Source organism: Lycorma delicatula, chromosome 2 (genome assembly GCF_047948215.1).
Source record: "Lycorma delicatula isolate Av1 chromosome 2, ASM4794821v1, whole genome shotgun sequence".
In the NCBI taxonomy this organism is placed as follows: Eukaryota; Metazoa; Arthropoda; class Insecta; order Hemiptera; family Fulgoridae; genus Lycorma; species Lycorma delicatula.
In genome coordinates this window covers 32,093,459-32,115,557 of record NC_134456.1, presented here as the reverse complement: position 1 = coordinate 32,115,557, position 22,099 = coordinate 32,093,459, and the positions used below count along the sequence as shown (strand labels likewise).

General features: G+C 27.5%; 1 protein-coding gene across 1 annotated transcript in view; it reads right to left on the bottom strand.

Annotated features, from left to right (window-relative positions):
• Window positions 1-17,968, bottom strand: part of LOC142320150 (homeobox protein SIX2-like) — an 84,737-nt gene extending 66,769 nt beyond the window's left edge. Inside the window, exon 1 of the mRNA XM_075357832.1 lies at window positions 17,279-17,968. Within this exon, the coding sequence (XP_075213947.1) occupies window positions 17,279-17,865 (587 nt within the window). The 5' untranslated portion in view covers window positions 17,866-17,968. The remainder of the gene's footprint in view (window positions 1-17,278) is intronic.
• Between the last annotated feature and the right edge of the window lie 4,131 nt (window positions 17,969-22,099).

Sequence of the window (22,099 nt, the reverse complement as noted above, 5' to 3'; positions counted from 1 at the left end):
TTTATTATTTTCGTAATATAATTTGTAAAATATAATATAAAATTTATTTACAAAATACACTCAAACTTAGCAATAGTGAAGCATTGCCGAGTCCGCTAGTTTTTTAATAAACACGATTTTAAATAGGTACGTACATACGTATGTATCTCGCATAACTCAAAAACGGTTAGCCATAGAGCTTTGACATTTTGGATTTAGGACTACTGTAACATCTAATTGTGCACCTCCCCTTTTCATTGCAATCGACTTGACCAAAAAAGCCCAAAATCCAAAAGATTTGGATTTTTTAACTTTTTCTTAACTGCAGTAATCGCCCCCCCCCCCTCAGTGATCGTAGCTTTTCAACGATATATCATAAGTGGTAGTTATTTTCATTGGTTCTAGAATTAAAGCCCAATGAAATATTAATTAATGAAATATTTGGATCTTATAAGGAAAAGGTACATCGGTTCGAATCCGATTTCTTTTCCTTTTTTTTTAACTTTTTTTAAAAATAAATTGATTTATTAATAATTATTAATCTTTGGTTGTAAAAAGAATAAAGTAAACAATAATTCAATAATAACAATAAAAATAAAAATAAAAAGTGAAATATAATTTTATGTACTTTTCATTTTAAAATATGTGTATATGTAATTTAATAAGCGTACAAGGAGGTGATGTGGTGTCAAAATAATTTTTTTTACTTTGTTAAAGACTACTTTTACAGCACACTTCTTTATGTATGACAAAATTTATCTGATATTTTCCTTGAGGATTAAATTTTAATATTACTATTAAACTACTGTATTATGTAATTTTTCTTTCTATTTATTTTTAATTCTAGATTTTGTTTCTAGTTATGTTTCAATATTGAAATGATTTTTGTTTACGTTTAAAATTATAATTTAATATTTTTTTGTCTCTTTCGTGGCAGAAAGGTGTGCTCTCATTTAAACAAATTTCTTAAACTCTTCTTCACGTTAGCTGATGATAATGACATAGATTTTCTTAGAATTAAATTGCCTACAAATTTTATTGCAAAAATTGTATTATTTGCTGACAATTTAAGGAACTAATTGTCAGTCAAACCTAACATTTTTTATGATTTACAATAATTTTCTAAAAATTATTAGAGATGCAGTTCTGGGACCTATTTTATTCAATTTTTCACATTAATAAATATATGAAACCATCAAATTTACTCATTATTTTAATTTACAAGAATTTCATCATCGCTTAATCTTTGGAGCAAAAATCAGGGCTTTTTGAAAATACAATTCGAAAATGAAGCGTTTAAATAAAAATGTTTGTATGAATGCTTTTCTTTATTTTTATTTATAGAATATGTCAAGAAAATCTTTCCATTTCTTTGTGAGACGCTCTGTATAATGAAAATTATTTAAAATATGATAAACACGCATGTATATTATTACGGTTTTAATAATTTTAGAATAGGAAATGCTAAGCAACCAATAATAAGGATAATAAAATTATTGTGTATTTTAAATTATAGTTTATTTCTTATCTAATCTATTTGCTATACATTACATAAAAAATACTTTAGTATTATAATTAATAAAATAAATTTGCAGTTTGTGAAATTAAAAGAGTAATGTCAGCAAGAAGGATTATCAGAATGTAACCTTCATATGCCGAATCTTTTGAACGAGCCTTTTGATTTATTATACATAGCTTTTAATTTATGCAAATTTCAGAAACATTCAGCCTATATTAACAGTTCAGCCTAGAAAGTTATTAACATTTTTAATTACCAAATTAAATAAATATAAAACTAATTATGTTCATAAATCTAAGTAAATTACAGCTTTGTTATTCAGAAAATTTAAATTTTAAGCCGTATGTAAATTCAGGGAAAATTTAGCAACATTATTTTTAGTTTCTTCATTACAGGTTGCAATAGTTTCATTATATGAAACTTTTCATATAATGAACATATATATGGTAAATATTTTCTTATTGTGTCATTCAAAGATTACCTGAAAATTTTTAAAATGTATTTTAGTGAATAGAAGTATAAAATTATTCAACGATTTATCCATACTAACGAAAAATATTCAGAGAAATTTTTTCTTCGTGAAAAATCGAGATCTTTAATAAATAAGACAAAGTTATATCAAAGTAAAAATATTTTTACTATAAAAATCTTGAATATTTCTGTATTAATTACTATCGTTATCAAATAATACCATATCAATTTAAAGGGAAATATTAGCCCTCACCTTTAATGTTTCAAGAAAAATTGTATTTTAATTGAAAAACAAATTAAATAAGATATGTTTGAATAAAAAAAAAAAAATATATTTATATTTTGTGATTTTTGATATTACTTTGCAATTAACAATAAAAATAAAATCAGATGAAGTTTTTTATAATAAGTTTTCTATTTTCTTCATTATAATTGTAAAACTTCTGTAGAGTCGGAGAAGTGTAACAAAGTTAAATATTTATTATTGTAGTTGAAACTATAAAACGAATTATGTCACAACGAGGAATATATTAATTTTTTACTTCGTAGAATTTGCTTCAGTCTTTCTTACGGTTGTGGCTTGAGTAAAGCACGTGAGGTACTAATAATATTGATTGGTAACTTTCTTTGAGAGCAATGATGTTTATTATACGATTATTCCCTGTGTTAAACATATTGAAAGTTAAATTTCGGTGGGATTGAAATGATATACACAGTATTTTTGGCGTAGTCAAGAAGGCAGCACGGAAAACCGCTTCACTTTTCGTAGTAAGCCTAATTTGAGGTGATTGTATGGTAAAATTTTGAGAAAGGTATACAAACACACTTATTTACAAAGGTAAGATGTTATTTTGTAAGAGAATAAACTTTCTTTCTTACATCTTTTATAAAAAAGAAAAGAAGTTGGTATCAGAAACTTTCTGAAGATAGAAAGAAGAGTATATTTTATTTAACTTCGGATGTGTTATATTCGTATTTAACGAGAAAAAAATGATTTCAATTTATTCACTTCAGAAATATGTTTGTATCGCTATTTATTATGTGTGTCAATTATAAACTACATCTTCAAAGGACCATTCGTTTTAATCTCAAGAATAGGAATTATTAATAACCATGTATTAAAATAAATAAACCGTGTAATAAATAAATACCATGTAATTAAAATTTAATTTTAAGATTAATTAAATTGATTCTAAGTCAAAATCCCACATAAATATTTGTACGAAATAAATCGCAAAAATGTATAAAATTAATATTTTAAAAGGCCTGTAAGTTACGTTTATATTTTATATAGGTTATATTAAAGTATAAAAGTATTATTTATGAATATGTATACATTGCACTTAATATATACTCGTATTTTTGTGTAAGAAATACAGTAAATTAAAATTAAATCTTTTTGCATACATCGAACCTAATTTCTAAAATGGTGGATGGTTTTATTTTATTAGTATTCCGACATTTTATGTGGGGTGATATTCCAACTATAATATTCTAATATCTAGTTTAAAACCAGTATCACCCCGTTTTCGTCATCATATATGGCGTTTAGTGTTGAAGCAGGACAAAGATTTTGTTTAGAAGGGGATTATCCTATCAAAAACAGTACAATAACCATGTACTTTTTTCATAAGTAATGATTTGTAATAAATTAACATATGTTTGTGTTGCTAAAGTAATATTTCCATTCTTTGTATTTAATAAAAACGTTTATGTTATTAAAATTTTATTTCAGTTTATAAATTTAAGCTCAACATATTGTATTTTTTAATCTAAACTAACACTTCTAAACACACGAACTATCTCATATACACGTATACATATCTACAAAAAAGATTTTTTTTGATTATATACACTATAGACCTGGCTCTATTTAAAAAATAAGTATATATCCTAATTTTACGAATTTAAATAGCGATTTTTCTTAATTTAAAAAAAAATTAAACCTTTATAAAATTATTTTTATTTGAATACGATGTTACTTCATCCAAGCGCGGATTGGAAGCTCTACTCTAAATTACGGTTGAATAGTGAAATATGGAAACTTCAGGCGGGCGTCCAATAATAGGTCGAAGTTTTATTTTTGTTGTTTTGGATGAAGTTGAAGTGAGGATAGCAGGATGAAAAAATACCAGAACCTTGGCAGTTGTCAAAACCAGGGTCAGTCGAATTTTAATGTCATAAGTGTTAGAAGCGACTGTCTGGTGCAATGTAATGTTTTAATTTAGTCTATATAATTAAGATAAAAATACTATCTATAAAAAACGTTTTCGTGCGTTCTTTTATTTTGTTAATTAATGTGGCCAAAATTTTTACACCGAACTACGTTAAATAAAAAAGCAAAAATTAAACGATCGAAATGATGTTATTTATATGGTTTTTCATAAAAACACATATTCTTTGTAGGGATCGGTTAAGGGGTAAACGTACCCACTTTTTCACTATTTTTGATCACATAAATTAGATCTTGTTAACATTAAACAGATTTTTTTCGAAAGTATGGCAGTAAAAAAGACACGAATCCGTTCAAGTTTGTTTTTTAAAATTTTTAGTCTTTTTTTTTGGTAGTTATAGAGTAATTTTGGAAAAATAGTTCCAGGACGCAATTTAGGGTTACAATTCTACATTGTGGCTAAGACATTTGAAAATATGTTAAATAATTTCAAACATAAGAGCAAACAAATAACGCGGAAAAATCAACAGTTATACGTATTTACCTCTTTGTGATCCTAAAATCATCTAACTCATTAGAAAAGTATCTTTCTAAATAATGTAGAATAAATTTATCAAATTAGATCTTCTCAGATTAATGCGATTAGTGAACAATATTTGTACGTTGAAAAAAATATTAGCTTTTTTATTGTAATATTTTGAAATGTGAGCCCCTGATTTATACCTTCAAATAAACAAATGTGTCAAGCGTAAAGTGAAAGATGAAACTATCTTTAAAAGCAAATAATTAGTTAGAAGTCACAGAAATTATATTCATGATTTATTTTATATTTGTTATTTTTTTAAATTAATTGATATGTATATATAATGTAATGAAAATGATCAATCTATCTTCAACTTGACAATAAAAATACCATCTTAGGGGAAAACCCCGATTTTTACCATATTTTTCGTGTAGGTCGAGATTTTTTAGCAAATATAGCAATAATTTAGTATTTTACTCCCGTTGTTCAACGTATATAACTTTTTAAAATGTTCGAATTTCTTAACCAATCCGCTAAGTATGGTAACTTGGGAGTCAGGCAATTACGTTCAAAGATAATGATTGAATTGGTTCAAACGTTGGTATTCTTGTTTTATTACGGAAATAAAGGAAAACTGGACGAAATTTCAGTACATTTGGAAATTTTTGTTGTAAATGAATATGAAAATTAAGAAAAGATTCCCGAATTCATTTTATGTTTCTAGAAGAAGCGGGCGCCTACACAAAATACCGGTGGGGCGATGACTGACTGGCTGCAGTTCTACTGGCACATGCAGAGATCATATTTTTAAATCTGCTGTTATGTACGGAAGATGAAAATAGCTATTACTAATATTTCTGATAATAATTTTAACACGCTGAAAGAAATATAGGATAATTTTCAGTAAAGTATTTTGAATAAAATTACTCCGTTTAATCCATTAACGCAATTTATTTTGAAATATTTGTCGATATATGGTGTGCTTTCTTTATAAATGTTCATAAATAACTTTAAGATGATTATAAGTTGTTTAAAGTATCTTTTAATATTTGACGAAATTTTTAAAGATTAAATAACGCTTCATAAACGTAAATAGAACGAAAGATTCTACAGTTTTGTGCAGTAGTCAATAAAAATTACACTAATATGGTGGATTCCGGTTAATCGGTTAAACCGAGACCGTATGTTTCAACTTAACGGCTGTCCCTATTAAGCGATATTAACGAAAATGAGGAAATATACACAAGTACAGTTCAGTGTATATTAATTATATTAAACACGATTTAATGTCGTATTCGGAATATTATCTCTAATACAGTATTAAATACAAAATATGTATTTTATTTCTAATACAGTATTACGCTACTTTATTTAATTATAAAATTATAAAATGATAAAATTCTTTTTGTAATCTTACATCATTAACAAAACATAAAACTTGATAAACCAAATAGAGGTACAAGTCAAAATAATGACTGCTTTTTATGATCAGTAAAATACAAAATATTTACTTTAATATCTCTTAGTTAAACTTCTTGAAAAAAATCTTATATTTTGCTCTGTCATCTCCCTCTCATAACCTGGGGGTTTACAAATTTGACACAGACTAGCAGTTCTGCTAGCGAGCTTTCTTCGCTACATTCTTGCATAAAGTACTGGTGAAGTCCGACAATGATTGTTTTTGGATTTTGCGTAGGTACGCGTTTTGGTTTACATACAACTTGAAATAATTATTACTGTGTAGACCAGTACGAAGAAAAGTTTTCTCCTAGTGGTAAAGAATAAATCTCCTTCTCTATAGCGTTTAAAAAATTACATTATTAATAAAATTGAATTATTTTATTCGTAAAATAAAGAAACAAATGAAGTAATGGTATTTAGGGTTGTTAAATCGGTTGAATTACACCAATATAACAAAACTACCCCAATTAAATGTGTGCCTCGAATAACCGGTGGTCCTATAAACCGGAATTCACTATATTATTTAGAATGTATGAGATAATTAATTACGAACAAAAGAAGTAAACAATGTTACTTAAACAGAAATTTTTCATGATTTTTCCTTCCTTGTACGAAGTAAAGGAAGTATTATATTCGCGAAAAATTTCGGTTTTCAGATTTCAACGGAAATATCCATTTTGACCATCCCCGAATCCATTTTGATAAGATTCGGCGTGAGGTCTCTACGAGTCTTGATGAGTATCGGTGTAACGTCTGTACGTACGTATATCTCGCATAACTCAAAAACGATTAGCCGTAAAAAGTTGAAATTTTGAATTTACGACTGTTGTAATATCTAGTTTTGCACTTCCCCTTTTGATTGCAATCGACTGGACCAAAAGTTTCCAAAAAAGCCCAAAATAAAAAAAATGGTTTTTGGACTTTTTCTTAACTGCGGTAATAAGCCCTCATTAAAAGCTTTTCAAAGATATATCACACATAAGTGGTACTTATTTTCATTGGTTCCAGAGTTAGAGCCAAATAAAATTTTAATTAATGAAATATTTCGGTCTTACAAGGGGAAGACACACCGGTTCGAATCAGAATTCATCTCCTTTTAAAAATTTTTTTAATTTAAATATGTTGATTTATTAATAATTATTAACGTCAGATTGTAAAAAAAAATATTACGATAAATAATAATTCAATTAAAAAAAAAAAAAAAAAAAAAAAAAAAAATGAAAAAATATCAAAAGTTATTAATGAAATAAAATTTTACGTACTTTTCATTTTTAAAGAAAATGTGTATATGTAATTTAATAGGCGTACAAGGAAGTTATGTGGTGTCGACATACATTTTTTTAATTTGCAGGTATAGCCGTAGTTATAGAGCGGTAAAAATAATGATATCTTAATTAAATAAGACTATTATATTGTAAATTAATTCTTACAATTAATTTAAATAATAGTTTCGGATGATCTCACGAAAGTTGTCTACGGAAAATATAAATGTTTAGCTTGTACCGACTCTTCTAGCAGTTATTTTTAATGCATACAGTATATTTAATGGTTTTTAAATATACTGTTGGGGTAAAAAGTTATATTAGTATGGATCAGACTAATAAGGTATTTCTAAAATAGTAACTGATAACTGTCTTATTAACTATAGTGAAAATATGATAATTTAATATAAAATTACCAGTTTTTCCACTTTTCAATATCTTGTATTTTTACAAAATTTTCAATATAATTTCAAAAAGATTGCGCCAATTTTTATGGCAAAATCTTGGACCATTTTTATGGGAAAATCCTATAAAATGTAAATAAAAGATCAGTTTGGATAATAATTGAAAATAAATTAACAGGATGTTAAAATCAGCGGAAAATGGTACGTAATAAATAATGTAAAAATACCATTTAAAAAAGTAAATAAACTATTTTTGATGAAAGAAGAATGTCTAACGGTGGCTTACTATTGACTGAAAGATCCTATAGATTTTTCATGAGAATAAAATTTGAAAGGATTTTAAAATGTTTTATTCAACTAGTCTTTACCAGCTGCATTCTGAAGGATTTTCCAAGATTTTTCCATAAAAATTGGTGTCATATTTTTGAAATTATAATGACTAATTTTTTAAAATTCCATGATATTGAAAATTGGCATAATTGGTAATTTTAAATTAAATTATTATATTTCCACAATAGTTAAAAGATGTTTAGGAGTTCGTAATAAAAAGAGTAAAATCTTTTTACTATATCTTTTTATTAAATATGTTGATAAATTTTAGGAAACAAAGTTAAACTAAGTAGTCGACTACTTGTGCGATATAATGATTATCGTTATTGATTTTAATTTCAGCACGTGTTCGATTCCTTAACCATATTAATAATTAACGTTTTATTGATGGCAATTACAATAAAAATTTCAAAATTCTGATGTGGACACCACATGACTTCCTTGTACGCCTATTAAATTACATATACACATGTTACTTCATTTAAACTTGTTTCATTTAAAAGTGAGATACGATCCTCCAATTCTTTAATAAAGTGACAATTACACAATTGCGTTGCGGTGGACACCAGATTGCATCACGTTTTTGTGGTGTTCGTTTCAGCATTTTATATTAGTTTACATATTAATTTTCTTTCATTCGTTCAAGTAGAAATGTGGTGGAAGTGATAACGTGTCGGATCCGTAACCATGTAGACATCAGTTCGAATTCATATACATGTGACTTCATATACATATATTTTTTTTAACTTTTTATTTATTTAAACATATTGATTTATTAGTAATTACTAACAGCTGATTGTCAAAATTTTGAATTAAAGTGAAAAGTACATAAAATCTTATTTCACTAATAACTTTTGATTTTTATTTCATTTTTTTTTGTATTGTAATTGAATTATTATTTATTGTTAAAATGTTTTTTTAAATCAGAGGTTAATAATTATTAATAAATCAATATGCTTAAACTAAAAAAAAATTAAAAAAAGGGAAAAAGTCGGATTCGAACCGATGTGCCTTTCCCTTATAAGATCAAAATATTTCATTAATTAAAATTTCATTGGACTGTAACTGTGGAATCAATGAAACTATCACTTATGATATATCGCTGAAAAGCTCTCAGTGAGGGCTTATTACTGCAGTTAAGAAAAAAATTCAAAATTCACATTTATTTAGAGGTGTGATTGTATGCACATTTTTGACCCAGTTGATTGTAGTCAAAAGAGGAGGTGCCCAACTAGATATTATATCAGTCCTAAATCCAAAATTTCAACATTCTACGGCTAATCGTTATTGAGTTATGCGTGATATGTACGTACGTAGAGACCTCACGCCGAATCTTATCAAAATGGATTCAGAGATGGTAAAAATGGATATTTCCGTTGAAATCTGAAAACCGAAATTTTTCGCGATTACAATACTTCCTTTACTTCGTACATGGAAGTAAAAAAAAACAAAAATAAGACGAGAAAAAATTCTCCATCAGAATGTGAATTCCAAAAAAATCATCAATACTAAAATCATTCTCAATTCATTTTTTTAATCACAAAATTTTTTTAAATTTTAGACAGAAATTTCAGTAATTATACCAATATTCTCAACAAAAATAATAAACATAAAATAATGAATAAACCAGTAATATAATGTACATAATTCCATACCTGGAAGGGTATGGAATTTTTTTTACCTCTTATTATTCGTTGATCCAATCAGGAATCTCTCTAATTTTAAAGCTGGATTTCTCAAAAATAGTTCTAAGATTTTGATAAAATATTAATACGTATTTTGTAGTTTATGAATAAAGATGCAGTAAGTTAATATTATATTTGCACATGTAATTTTAGTATCTGTAAGTATACGAAATTATAGTTCAATAATTATCTATATATTTTTTTTAAAATGCGATTTAAAATATAATTCAAAATAAAATTCTTATACTTTTTATTTCTATGCTGGTTAATAAAATTTTCACCTATGTTTTTGCATCTGCAGATAATTTTTATTACACAATTATTGAAAAAAAAAATGTTTTTCTTTTTAATAGGTCAAACATTATCGGTTGTTAATTTAAAAGTACCTTATTGGTCTGATCCATACTGATAAAATGTAATTTCTCACTTGAACTAAAAAGCATTATATTATGATTTAAAAAATTACTGTTAAAAAAGTTGATGCAAGCAAAACACTTATATTTTCGGTAGAAAACTAACGGGAGATGCCGGACACCTGAAACTAGTCTTTTTTTGTTGAAAATTTACCATTTAAAAAATGTACCAGTAATGTTGATTATCATAAGATTATATTGTATTAAAAACGACGGTACTTTTTTGTTTTATGCCACCCAAAAATTCTTGCCCAAATCAACTCAAAATCACTCAAAAATAATTATTACGTTGAAAAAAAATAAAACAATTTTTAGGCGAGAAAAAAGTATAAATGTTTTTAATTTTTTTTCAATTTTTAAAAAACGTTTTGACAAAAAATTAAATAAGCATTATTGCTTATAATTATAGATATAAATTAACAAAACTTAACCTACGCTCGCTTCGCTCGCTAAGTCGACTGATTAACAGTAATGTTTTGATTATTTAAATAATAAATAATTGCAATATTTACTGAATTTATTATTTAAACACTCAAAATATTTCTGTGTTAATTAGTCAAGGTTAGCGAGTGTAGGTTAAGTTTAGTTAAATTATATTTATAAAATAAATAAATATAAATGATTATATTGATTAAGTTCGTAACATGTTCATAACTTGATTTGGCGAGGAAAAATTATTTTTTCAATTTAAAAAAAAATTGTTTTTTCAATTTTTTTGATTTTAAAATTATTTTTATATTCAAAATCAAGGAAATATAATGATTGTTCGAGGGGTTTATGGACCGATTGTTATAATATACGGTTCATAAATATAAAATTATAATTTCACATTTCTATAATTTTACTCTCAAAACTAAAAGTGAATTAACATGTTTACAACTTCACTTCACTTTGGTGATGAAAACTCATGTATTTCACCTAGACGGACGTGATAGGTGGCTGTGCAAAAAAACGAACTTGTCGATCTGAAATTAGTTTACGCAATAGTAGGTTACAAGATACGAAATTATCATTTGATACTATTGTTATGTTTATTTACTGCTGGTCAAAGGAATATACAACTACAAACTTTGCAAACATGAATCCGGAATGGCATCAGAGGCAATCACGGATTGGAAAAACTATTTACGTGAAGTATATGCCGATGATATATTGAAGAATCCCAAAAAATTGTGGACCAGGAATGACAATAGAAATAGACGAATCTAGTTTTTCAAAACGAAAATATAATAGAGAGCGTGTGTTGCCAAATCATTGATTTTTTGTCGTGAAAAACGTGAATGTTTTGTGTATTCAGTGCCAGATAGGAAAAAAGAAACAAACGTTGCTTAGCATCTCATAATATTGCATTAAGAAAGGTTCAACAATAATATCTGATAAGTGGAAAACGTACGATAGTATTCCTTTATTAGAAAATTATGATTTCCTACATTATAGAGTGAACCGTAGAGACAATTTTGTAGATCCAAAGAGTGATGCTCACACACAAAATATTGAAAATTTATGGGCGATGCAACAAAAAAGAATATGGTACAACTATGATTGATTCTTATTTACGTGAATTTCTGTGGCGTAATTGGCACAGGAAAGATCTGCTTGAAGTAATGTTAGAAAATACTTCAAATTTTTCTAGTACTTCAATCAATTTGTTATTACTTTATTTGAGTTTTTTGTTTACTATATTAATGTATTCATGATGTACATATATATTGACGATTGTTATGATATTTTTACAATTAACGATTTATTATGATTTATAACGATTTACAACGATTTATTTCGTATTCATAATGTACGTATATGTTAACGATTGTTATGGCATTTTCAACTCAACGATTATATTATTTTATGTTAATTAAGAAATAAAATTTATTTTTTTGTTATTTGAAGTAGTATTTCTTTGATTCAAGACGAATAATAATTATATTCCCTTGATTTAGTACAAAAAATAAAATAGAAAAAATTTTTTTTTTTCACCTTTTTTCTCGCCTAGAAATTGTTTGTTTCAACATAATAATTATTCCAGAGTGATTTTGAGTTGATTTGAGCAAGAATCTTTGGGTGGAAATAAACGAAAAAGTACCAAAACGACTCTTTTTGAAATATATGCAGATAATTCAGTTATTATTTATGTATAAATCAATGGTTTCTTTGTGTATTCGTAAGTCAGTTATTTTATAGAGTTGAGAGTTTATTTTATTGTCGGCTGATTGCCCGATTTCCAACTTGAAGAAATAGTTTCGAGTAGTTCAATACTACAAGAAGTGACGTATGGATGTAAATGTTACATTTCTACAAAAGAGAATAAAAGGAGCTTGATTTATTTTAAAAAAAGATAAGAGATAGTAACATAGGCGAATGGAGGAGAAGAAATAGTAGAGGAATTGACACTAATTATTCGGTGACTTTGGCTACCAAGATGCGTGAGAAGAAAGCGTGATGGTAGAGCTATATAGCAAGAATCAAAAGAAACATCAAAAGTGCATTGATTATGACTGTGAAGGAAGGGAGGAAAATGATGAGCCAGAAAAAAATAATGGATGATTTCAGTGGAATTTTTGAAGATGAATGGATGGAGAAGGCGTTTCTAAAGGCAAATTTATGGTTCGGGATGTAGTAGCCTCGTTTGTGGAGCCTTTGAAGACTGCTGTAGCCAAACTAAAAAAGTATAAAATTAAGATTTATAAATACTTCTCTCACAGTCTATATCAGAGCGTCTTATTTATCACGAATGAAACACTTGTGTTTTTAAAATCTCTATATTTGAACGAAAAAATTATATTAAAAAAATAAAACAATTTTTCCTAAATCCTGATATAATCAAAGTTCATTATTAGCAATAATCTCTTGCACAAAAGCCAAAATATTAACAAATTAAGAAGGTATAAGAATAATTGGTTTTCTGGTACATCTATATCTCACTACTGCATGAAGTCTTTTTGTTTGTTCCTGATAATCGAGAAAACTACTGAATCAATCATTACAAAGTTTTAACTGTAGCTTTCTTATAACCTCCGTTCAAACCTCACCAATATCACTTATGCATAAATCGTAAGTTAAAAAATAATAATAATAAAAAAAAGCAAAATATAAATAAATAACATACAACTTCTTTTATTAAATCTAATGTAATTGTCTATATCGATAGATGCATATTGTCTAAATCGATTCTAATTGTCCATATCGATCATTATCTATGAAAATATCAGCTTTTTCAGATAATTATTAAAATTATGTTTACTGAATTTAATATCATTGTCTAATCTGCTAGCGACCCGCAAGGTCATCCTCTCACGAGTAAAGTAGCACTTGTAGATTTTTCAAAATGCCTAGGTCGTCGAGGTCACAGATAGAAGAACTTCTACGGCTACTAGAATTTATGATCGTAGATAACGTGAATCTATGTCAGAGCGTTCTTAAAGACTTGAAGGGCAACGTTATCGACTCAAAATCGATTTCAACCTTTGAGAAATATGTTAGGTCACAAAATCGATTTTTGATTACCACCCTAAAATTGAAATTTATTCAAATAAGTTATACATGCCGACCTCCGTGGCGGAGTGGTAGCGACTCGGTCTTTAATCCTGAATTCCCGGATCCGAATCTCGGTCAGGTATGGTATTTTTCACAGGTTGCAGAATCCATTATTATCCATCGGTAAGTATAAGTGGGCGTAAGGTAGTTATTATACGTGGTTTTAAGCTTGTTGTGACTGGGCTTGTTATCGTGCAAATGAATAAACGATTAAAATATGTAATCATTGTAATGCCAAAAATGGAATGATGAAACTGCGGGACTTTGCTTTGCAAAATAGTAATTTATAAAACTAACCACACACCTTAATAGACACTTAAAATAATTATATACGTATACATTACTGAAAGAGTTTTGAAACAAATAAGTGGTTGTAACATACTTTTTTATAAAAAAATTCTTCCATTGAAATTGAACTGATCTTTACACGTATAAATAACTATGCATGCCTTACAGTTAGGTGTTTAAGGAGTTCATTACTTATAACAACGTACGTTTATTTTCAGGTTTAGCATTAATATAGGCAATTAATTCATAGTCTGAGATGCCAAAGTCTGTACTGTCTGGGCTATTATTAAATGAAAATCTTAAAAAAAACAAAAATCAGAAATAAATATAGTTATTTCGAATAATATGAGTAACTTGGTGTAAAGGTATTTTTTTATCGGATTTCCAAAGAATTTTGAATATCTATTTTATGCTTGTATAAGATTTTTTCGTCCGATTTTAAGGACGCAAATCTTAACCGATTTTGATGAAACGTGGTGGAGGTGATGTAAATCTATTTGTAATAATAGATCCCTATTGATTTTCAAGCGAATCGGAGGAAAAAAAAACGAAATTTTTGGATATATTTTCAGGTTTTTTCGTTTTACTAGGCGCAATTTTTAACCGATTTTGATGGGACTTGGTTATTATGTAAACATAATGGAACTCTATTGATTTTCAAGCGAATCGGTTCATAGGAACTGAAGTTAGAGGCAAAAAACTGGGTTTTTAGGTATATTTTCAAGGTTAACTAAAACCGGAAATCGGCTCTTCAGATGCACTTTAACAAAGTTTTTTTTATTGTAAAAACGGTTGATTAGTTCGTTTAAATATGAACGATCATTCAAGAATCATCGTAATAATAATATGCTTATTTAGCATCAGCTAAATAATATGTTTAATTTATAGTTAAAAAAAACAATTTTTACATCAGAAGGTAAAGAATTGTGCATAAATAACAAAGAATATAAAACGTAGATAAACTCCTATAATAAATTTATACTTCCAGGGATTAAAAATTTAACTAAGTTTCACTTTTACGAATACAAGGATTGGAATCATCCAAATTTCTCCAAAATTGAATAAGAAAAAAATCACGATAATTTTTCAGTAATAGAATAAGATAAAATCCGATCTTGTCTTGTCTTTTTAAATTCTGAAAATTAAATATAAAACTTTCAAACATACTGAATATTGTGAGTCGACTGTAGTTTCGTGCTATTGTTTTTACACATCAATACAAGCGTTAAAATGATTACATCAGAAAGAAATGGCCATTTATACATTTTCGAGTTTTCTATAGACAAGTTTTAATTAAGTAAATTATATAATTATTGTTATGAAAATTTACAATAGCTTTGGAATAGCATCATGTAAAATTATCGGTCTAATTTTCATGGAAAAATTAAACGATGTTTCTTTCAGAAGCGTTTATTAATTTATTGAATAGTTTTTAAATATAATAATAATTATTAATCAACCTGAATCTTCTACAAACTTGTTTTCTTAAACACGAAGTAAAGTATTTTTTAATTCTTGATAACCAAGTTGTAATTTTATTTTTAATGTTGGTTATATGCACTACTCGTATATTTATATTATTACTATTTCATAGAGTTATATCTTTTTTGTAGTAATATGAACTACAACCGCTTCACTTTTTTGATTTAACTTTAACTGTAATGATTGTTTAAGATTTTAACGCGGTTTCCCTTGATCCTTCCTGAAGAATATTGAAGTAGATTCTTTTTTGTAACCGTAGAATAGACTACGTAAATTCTTGATGCAATCTTTGAAATGAATTTGTTATTATATTCTTGTCTAAATAAAATATTTATTTATTAAATACTTCACACCGAATATTTTTATCGATTACCGAAAATGAACTATGACAATTTTTATATGAAAAATAATAATTTGAAAATAAAGAAACTATTCTAATTTTTATAGAAGGTAAATATTCAAACGACTTAAAATATTATTTTGTTTATAGGATCATCTTTTTATTTTAAACAATACTGTTTGTGTCAAGCAATAAATAGAATCTAAATGAAAAAAATTTACGAAATTTTAAACAGATATCATCTAAAAAAATTATAAATATATTGTAATGATGTTACTGTTTCTTATTAAAATTTCATCGGCTATTATTTTGATTTTTTATAAGCGTAATAATATACTTTAAAACTATTTAAACATTATTCGTTAAGAACAAGTGGATAGAATTAATGATGAAAGTTAAACTTAACTGCTAAAATGTTAATGGTTTTAATGTTTTAATGTTAAAATGTTTTAATGGTTTTGATTTTTGTTAATAAATTTCCAAAACATCCAGCCAGTTTATATTGCACAGTTTTAGTATAACTCTTTTATTTTATAATTTTTCAGATTAAACTAAAAATAGTCCAAATTAAAGTGTTATTCAATATAGTAATAAAACTTATTTCTCTAATAATATTCAACTGGTGAAAAATTATACTATAATGTTATAAAATATTTGTATATAAATTCATGTATACATGTTATATTTATATAAATGCTTTGCCTGATTAGGCATTAAATTAAAATTACTAGTGTTTATGTAAACAAGTGAATATTCATTAGAAGAGAATGTATTTTTATCTTTTACGAATTCGGACGTGCCTTTTCATAAATACTTTCACAAGAAGATGAGATGAAGTGTTATGTTAAATTTTTTCTTAATGTTTATCACGACAGCCATCTTTTAGTAGGTTAACTATTCAAACTGTCTTATTGTAAGGTTTCAATCCTCTAAACGAAACCTGACATAATATGAATAAATCTGTTGTTTGAATAATCTGAATTATAATTTTAAATGATTTTAAAATTTATCGATAAATCAATCGTTAAAACGATTATTTCATTATTAAATTTTATCGTCTAACTCTTTCCGAGAGTGAGGAAGTTTTTGAGAAAATTTTTCTGCCTTGAAATGTACATCTTTAACAACTGATAACACGATTAGTGTTGTAGAAATTAGGTTTGTAGAATACAGTCAAGTTTTACAAAAAGTATTTCTTTAATTTTTAGTTATTATTTATAAATTTTTCAATTTATTTGCGAGTAGCACGTGTGAATCTGTAAATCTATATTTTGTTGAAAAATAAAACGGAACAGTAATAACTACTAAATTAAGTACTTTCTTATTCATTTATATTTTCTAAAAAGTATCCTTATTAAATTACAATTCAATAATTTTAAGTTGTGTGTCATTCACGGTAAAATTCTCCACTTACTTGCGCTGTTGAGGTGTTCGGTCCCGTTGTCTTCGGTTTTTAAACCAATTGCTAACCTGCGTTAGAGTTAAGCCTGTGCGTTTAGCCAGAGCCCGTTTCTCGTCCGGAGTGGGATATCTGTTTCTATCGTAACATTCTTTTAATGCGGTCCTAGATTTTTCTTTAAAACAGTAGACTGTCTCTTCACCGTCCCAAATAGTTTTAGGAAGGGGGTATTTTTTACGAATTCTATATTTATCGACGGCTCCTAGGGAACGGCCGCGAATCTTTTCCGCCTCCAGGTAATGGGCTTTGAACCACATCTCTTGCAGTTTGTTGTGATATCTAGGATCGAAAGCTTGGCTTTCGAGGATCGCATAAAGTTCGCGGAAAGCTTTGCGATGAAATGCGACGAGAGCTTGCGCTCGTAGCACCGCTTCGTGTCCTTGCAGCAGTTCGCTCTGCGGTAACGACCACAAGAACCTCGCCAAACGTTCGACATCTCCGGCCTGTTGCAGAGCTTCGCACATACACGACACTTGTTCCGGGGAAAAAGCCAGGGGTCGTCGGCCACCGTCCTCATCCCTACCGTCCTGACCTGTACTCATCTTAAGCACCCGGTCATTCCTCACTTGTAACGCGTTGTCGAACACTAGCTCATCACTATTACGGTGCGACTCATTTCACCGATTATGTTCCGAGAATGTAAAAATCGCAAGTACACCTCACCCGCGCCTAACTCGCATCGAGTTCCCCGCGCCACTGAGCTGCAGTCCCTACTCCGATACCGTACAGAGAGGCGTGTCTCTTCGCAGAGTCTCTCATTGGTTCGTTTCACCCCACTACTCTGGGACGGCGCTTCTATCTGATTAAAGGGAGGAAGCGAAATTGTATCGGAAAGGTGCGAGATTCATTGCAGACACTCGCTTCCCTTTCAACGGGGGTCAATCTTTTCATAACAGCACTTCGTTCTATTACAGACAGCTTTTAGTTTAGTTTTTTGTCATTTTCAACCTGAATTATGAATCGATCATTTATAATTTCATTTTTTTCTTTGATCCAAGTATCCTTGAATGAAAAGAAATATGTCTTGTGTAGTTTAGTATTCTTAACAACTTTGACACAATAAACGAGAAAAAAGTTCCGCGTGCAAAAGGAATAAAATTTCTCTCTCTCTCTCTCTCTCTCACTTTATATATATATATATATATATATATATATATATATATATATATATATATATATATATATCAATTTATATATAACTAATATCTATATAAATTAATTAATCGAATACCAAACAACTTGAATTTTAAATGATAATAAATAATTAATAAGTATTAATTGTTTATTGTCATTTAAAATTCATCGGTTATTTTGCAAATGCAATCATTAATTTGATATATGATCCAAGTATTAAGGTTAACTGAAGCTAGGCTAATTAGCCAACTGTAGAAAGAACTAAAATAAGTTCCTTCCAATTTATTATGGACCATTCTATTTAGCAAGCATACGACATTAAGGCAAAGTTTAGAATATACTGCAATAAATATTTGTTTGTTTCAATTAATCGTATAATTTGACTGCAAATCCAACCATATTATTTTAGGCAAATTTCAGCTATACGCTAATAACGTAACGATCTAAAAAAAGATGCACAATAAATGTTTAGTTTATCGTTATATTAAATAATCTGATTAGAAGATGGATAGATCTAAATAAATTCACGAGTTATATACATATATTTATATAAAATGCACGAATTATTTGTAATTTAATATATATATATATATATTATAATTTTTTTTTTAGACAGTAGACGTATGTTAAAATATGCACCCATGCTGAAAAACTTATGAGTTAAAATTATGGTTTTAAAAAAATATTTGATGGTGTCTACATATACAATTCTTGAATCAAAATGTTTAAAATCGGTTAATGGTGTCTTTTTAATTTATCGGTCTGAACATAAAGCTAATTTCTACTTTTGTTGTCGAAATAATTTAATAAACTTCCATGAAATAAAAACTAAAAGATTTCAATAAAGATCCAATTTATATCCAAAGACATTCCTATCTAGCTAAAAAAAAAAACCGATGGAAGTTTAATGTCATACCTCCGTAAATAATTGAGTGAAGCCAATGGAAGTTAGATTTTAATATTAAAAAAAGAAAAACATTTCACGGAACTTTGGTTTAAAATAAAATCATTTTAGAAAGTATGTAGGCTACTTCAAAAGTAAAAAAATTAATTATTTTTTTTTTTTAGTTCTTCAGCAGTATTTCCTTACATAATTAAATGACAATAACGTTTTGTAGATATCTAAAATTAAAATTAATAAACTAAAATTTATATTTTTTTAGTCGAGTTTAATTTAAAGGAGTAATAAAATACGTGAAACGATTGTTGGTGTTACAAATAATTAAGGTGTTTATACTGTAAAACATTAATTTTTCACAATGTAATGTACTCATACAATAAAGAAGGTTACATACATGGCTGAAAAAAGGTTTTTCCTTTTTTTCAAAAGTATTCACGTGATACTACTCGTTTTATTAGTTACCATAATCATAAAGTTGAAGGTGGTGTAACACTGAACAGATATCAGTCATAGAAGTGGCATATTCATCATCATGAATAAGAAGAATTCAATGCCAGGGATACTAGAATAAAGAGGAAGTGGTTTGTTGTCTTCTTCATTACTTATACATATATCAGCATGTCAAACCCAAATTCTGTTGATAAACAGCAGCATAAGGAAACTTTTTATATAGTATACATTATTACTCTGAAAGAAAATCAATGGAATTAACCTCTTGCGTTTTCGGTGCTTTACGTGTTGCATAACAGTAAGAAAGATCGGTATAGATTGTGTAAAAGAACATATCAATGTACTTTTTTCAAAAATAAACTGTGCATTATATAATACACTACTCAGTCGGATTATGATGCTGAAACAGACAATAAATATAAATTTATGAGCTATTAACGTATATTCCTGTTTCGGATTCGTACAGTAGTGAAATAAATACGGTTTTTATGAATTCGTTTTTAAAAGTATCGCTCTATTTTTAATCATTTACATCTTTGAATGATTTGAACTTCAATAATCTCTAAAGAAATGGTTTTTAGACTTAGCACTCAAACAATCCTAAGGGTATGTTATTTGCTTGATAATAAAATAAACTACACTCCTTCCCTACTATTGTAATACGTACGGATAATCCAAATTATGTAGGTACTTGCAATAGTGCCAATAAAAGTTGTCTAAAGAAGTAGATACAAACAGTTGAAGTTAGTCTATCCATAATTATGCAACTTAATTATTAAAAAATTGAAGTTTCAGAAATTTCTGCTGTTTGTTTTTCTTATTAAAAAATTATTTAGTGCAATAGCACTACTTAAAGCTGTTTTCTCTGAGAGTAGTGGTGTACACCAAAGGTAAAAGAAAGTGGATGAGTCACTTGTAGAATTAAATATCTTCTGCATTTCAGTGGGATTGGATCCTAATGTCTAAAAATACGTTTGGCTCAATGAAAAGGAGGTGGGAAACTACTTCACTTCTGATTTTGCTTAATAAGCTTGGCGTGGAATCTAACCTTGAGAATGGCTAGGTTAATTTCAGCAGTTAGTTATACATCATTTAGAGTCTCGTACAACCACGCTCATAGTTTCTCATTCGTTTTTTAGAATAATCAAAAAATGTAGTTGTAGTAAAAACATGTTAATTGCTGACCAACTGACACCTTTCCCTGAATAAATTCCTGTATCTCAGGGGGTTTAACAGCAGTTTTATATATATATTTATAAAAATTTTAAGGTTAAGAAATATTTCACTGATAAAAGGAATAAAAATCCATTTAAAATCTATAATTTTTAGACATTTCTTGCTTAAATTATTAAACTTATATCGTTATTAGAATCTTATATATATATTTTTTTTTTTTAGTATTATTATTAGTACATCCTGTATTTCTTTTGTATTACTCACATTTTCTCATTTAATAGGAGGGACTTACATATGAGTAATGTCCGGTCGGTAAAACTCATGAATGAAATTTATAAAAAAATCAATGAAATCAACGCCTATAATTTAAAACAATTAGATATGTAATACATCCGGGGATTAATTTATTGTACAATAAAATTTTTTTGCGTTTTATCTCTCTCATGATATTAAAAAGTGAAATAAAAAATTTTATGTAGAAATATTTTATTCGTTTAAAAAAATAGTAATAGTAAAATAACGCAAAAATTAGGGTAATAATAATAATAATAAAAAAAAAAAAAAAAAAAAAAAAAAAAAATTTTTAAATAATTTTGGAAAATTATTTTCGCGAAAAACTCAGTTTTTTTAAAAGATAGTTGTACCAACAATTACTATACTAGTTAAAAATTTGTTTTTCTTTTTTTCTATTTCAAATTACATTTATAATCAATCCGTTTCGTAGATTAAACTCCATAAGTAAATTTCATCACAATAATCAGGTTATAAAGGCGTTTTCTTTGAAACATCTTAATTAAATGAGATTCTAGATAACAGCAAATCAAAGGTAGCATAAGCACTGACCACGTCCAGCCAGTAATGAACTAGAAATCGTGATGTCCAGTACTACGAATAATACCACAACGTAAAAAAAATAAAATTATAAATTTTAAAAACCCAAGACAAAAAAACCTTAAAAAACATGAAATAATTAAATAACTGTATTTTTACCTTATAATTCTGCGTGACATTGTGATATTATTTTTAAGACAATAAAATTGTTGTTAACCGTCGTGCGGGAGTATGAGAACTAAAGCTTATCTATGTAGCCGGCCTCCGTGGCGCAAGTAGTAGCA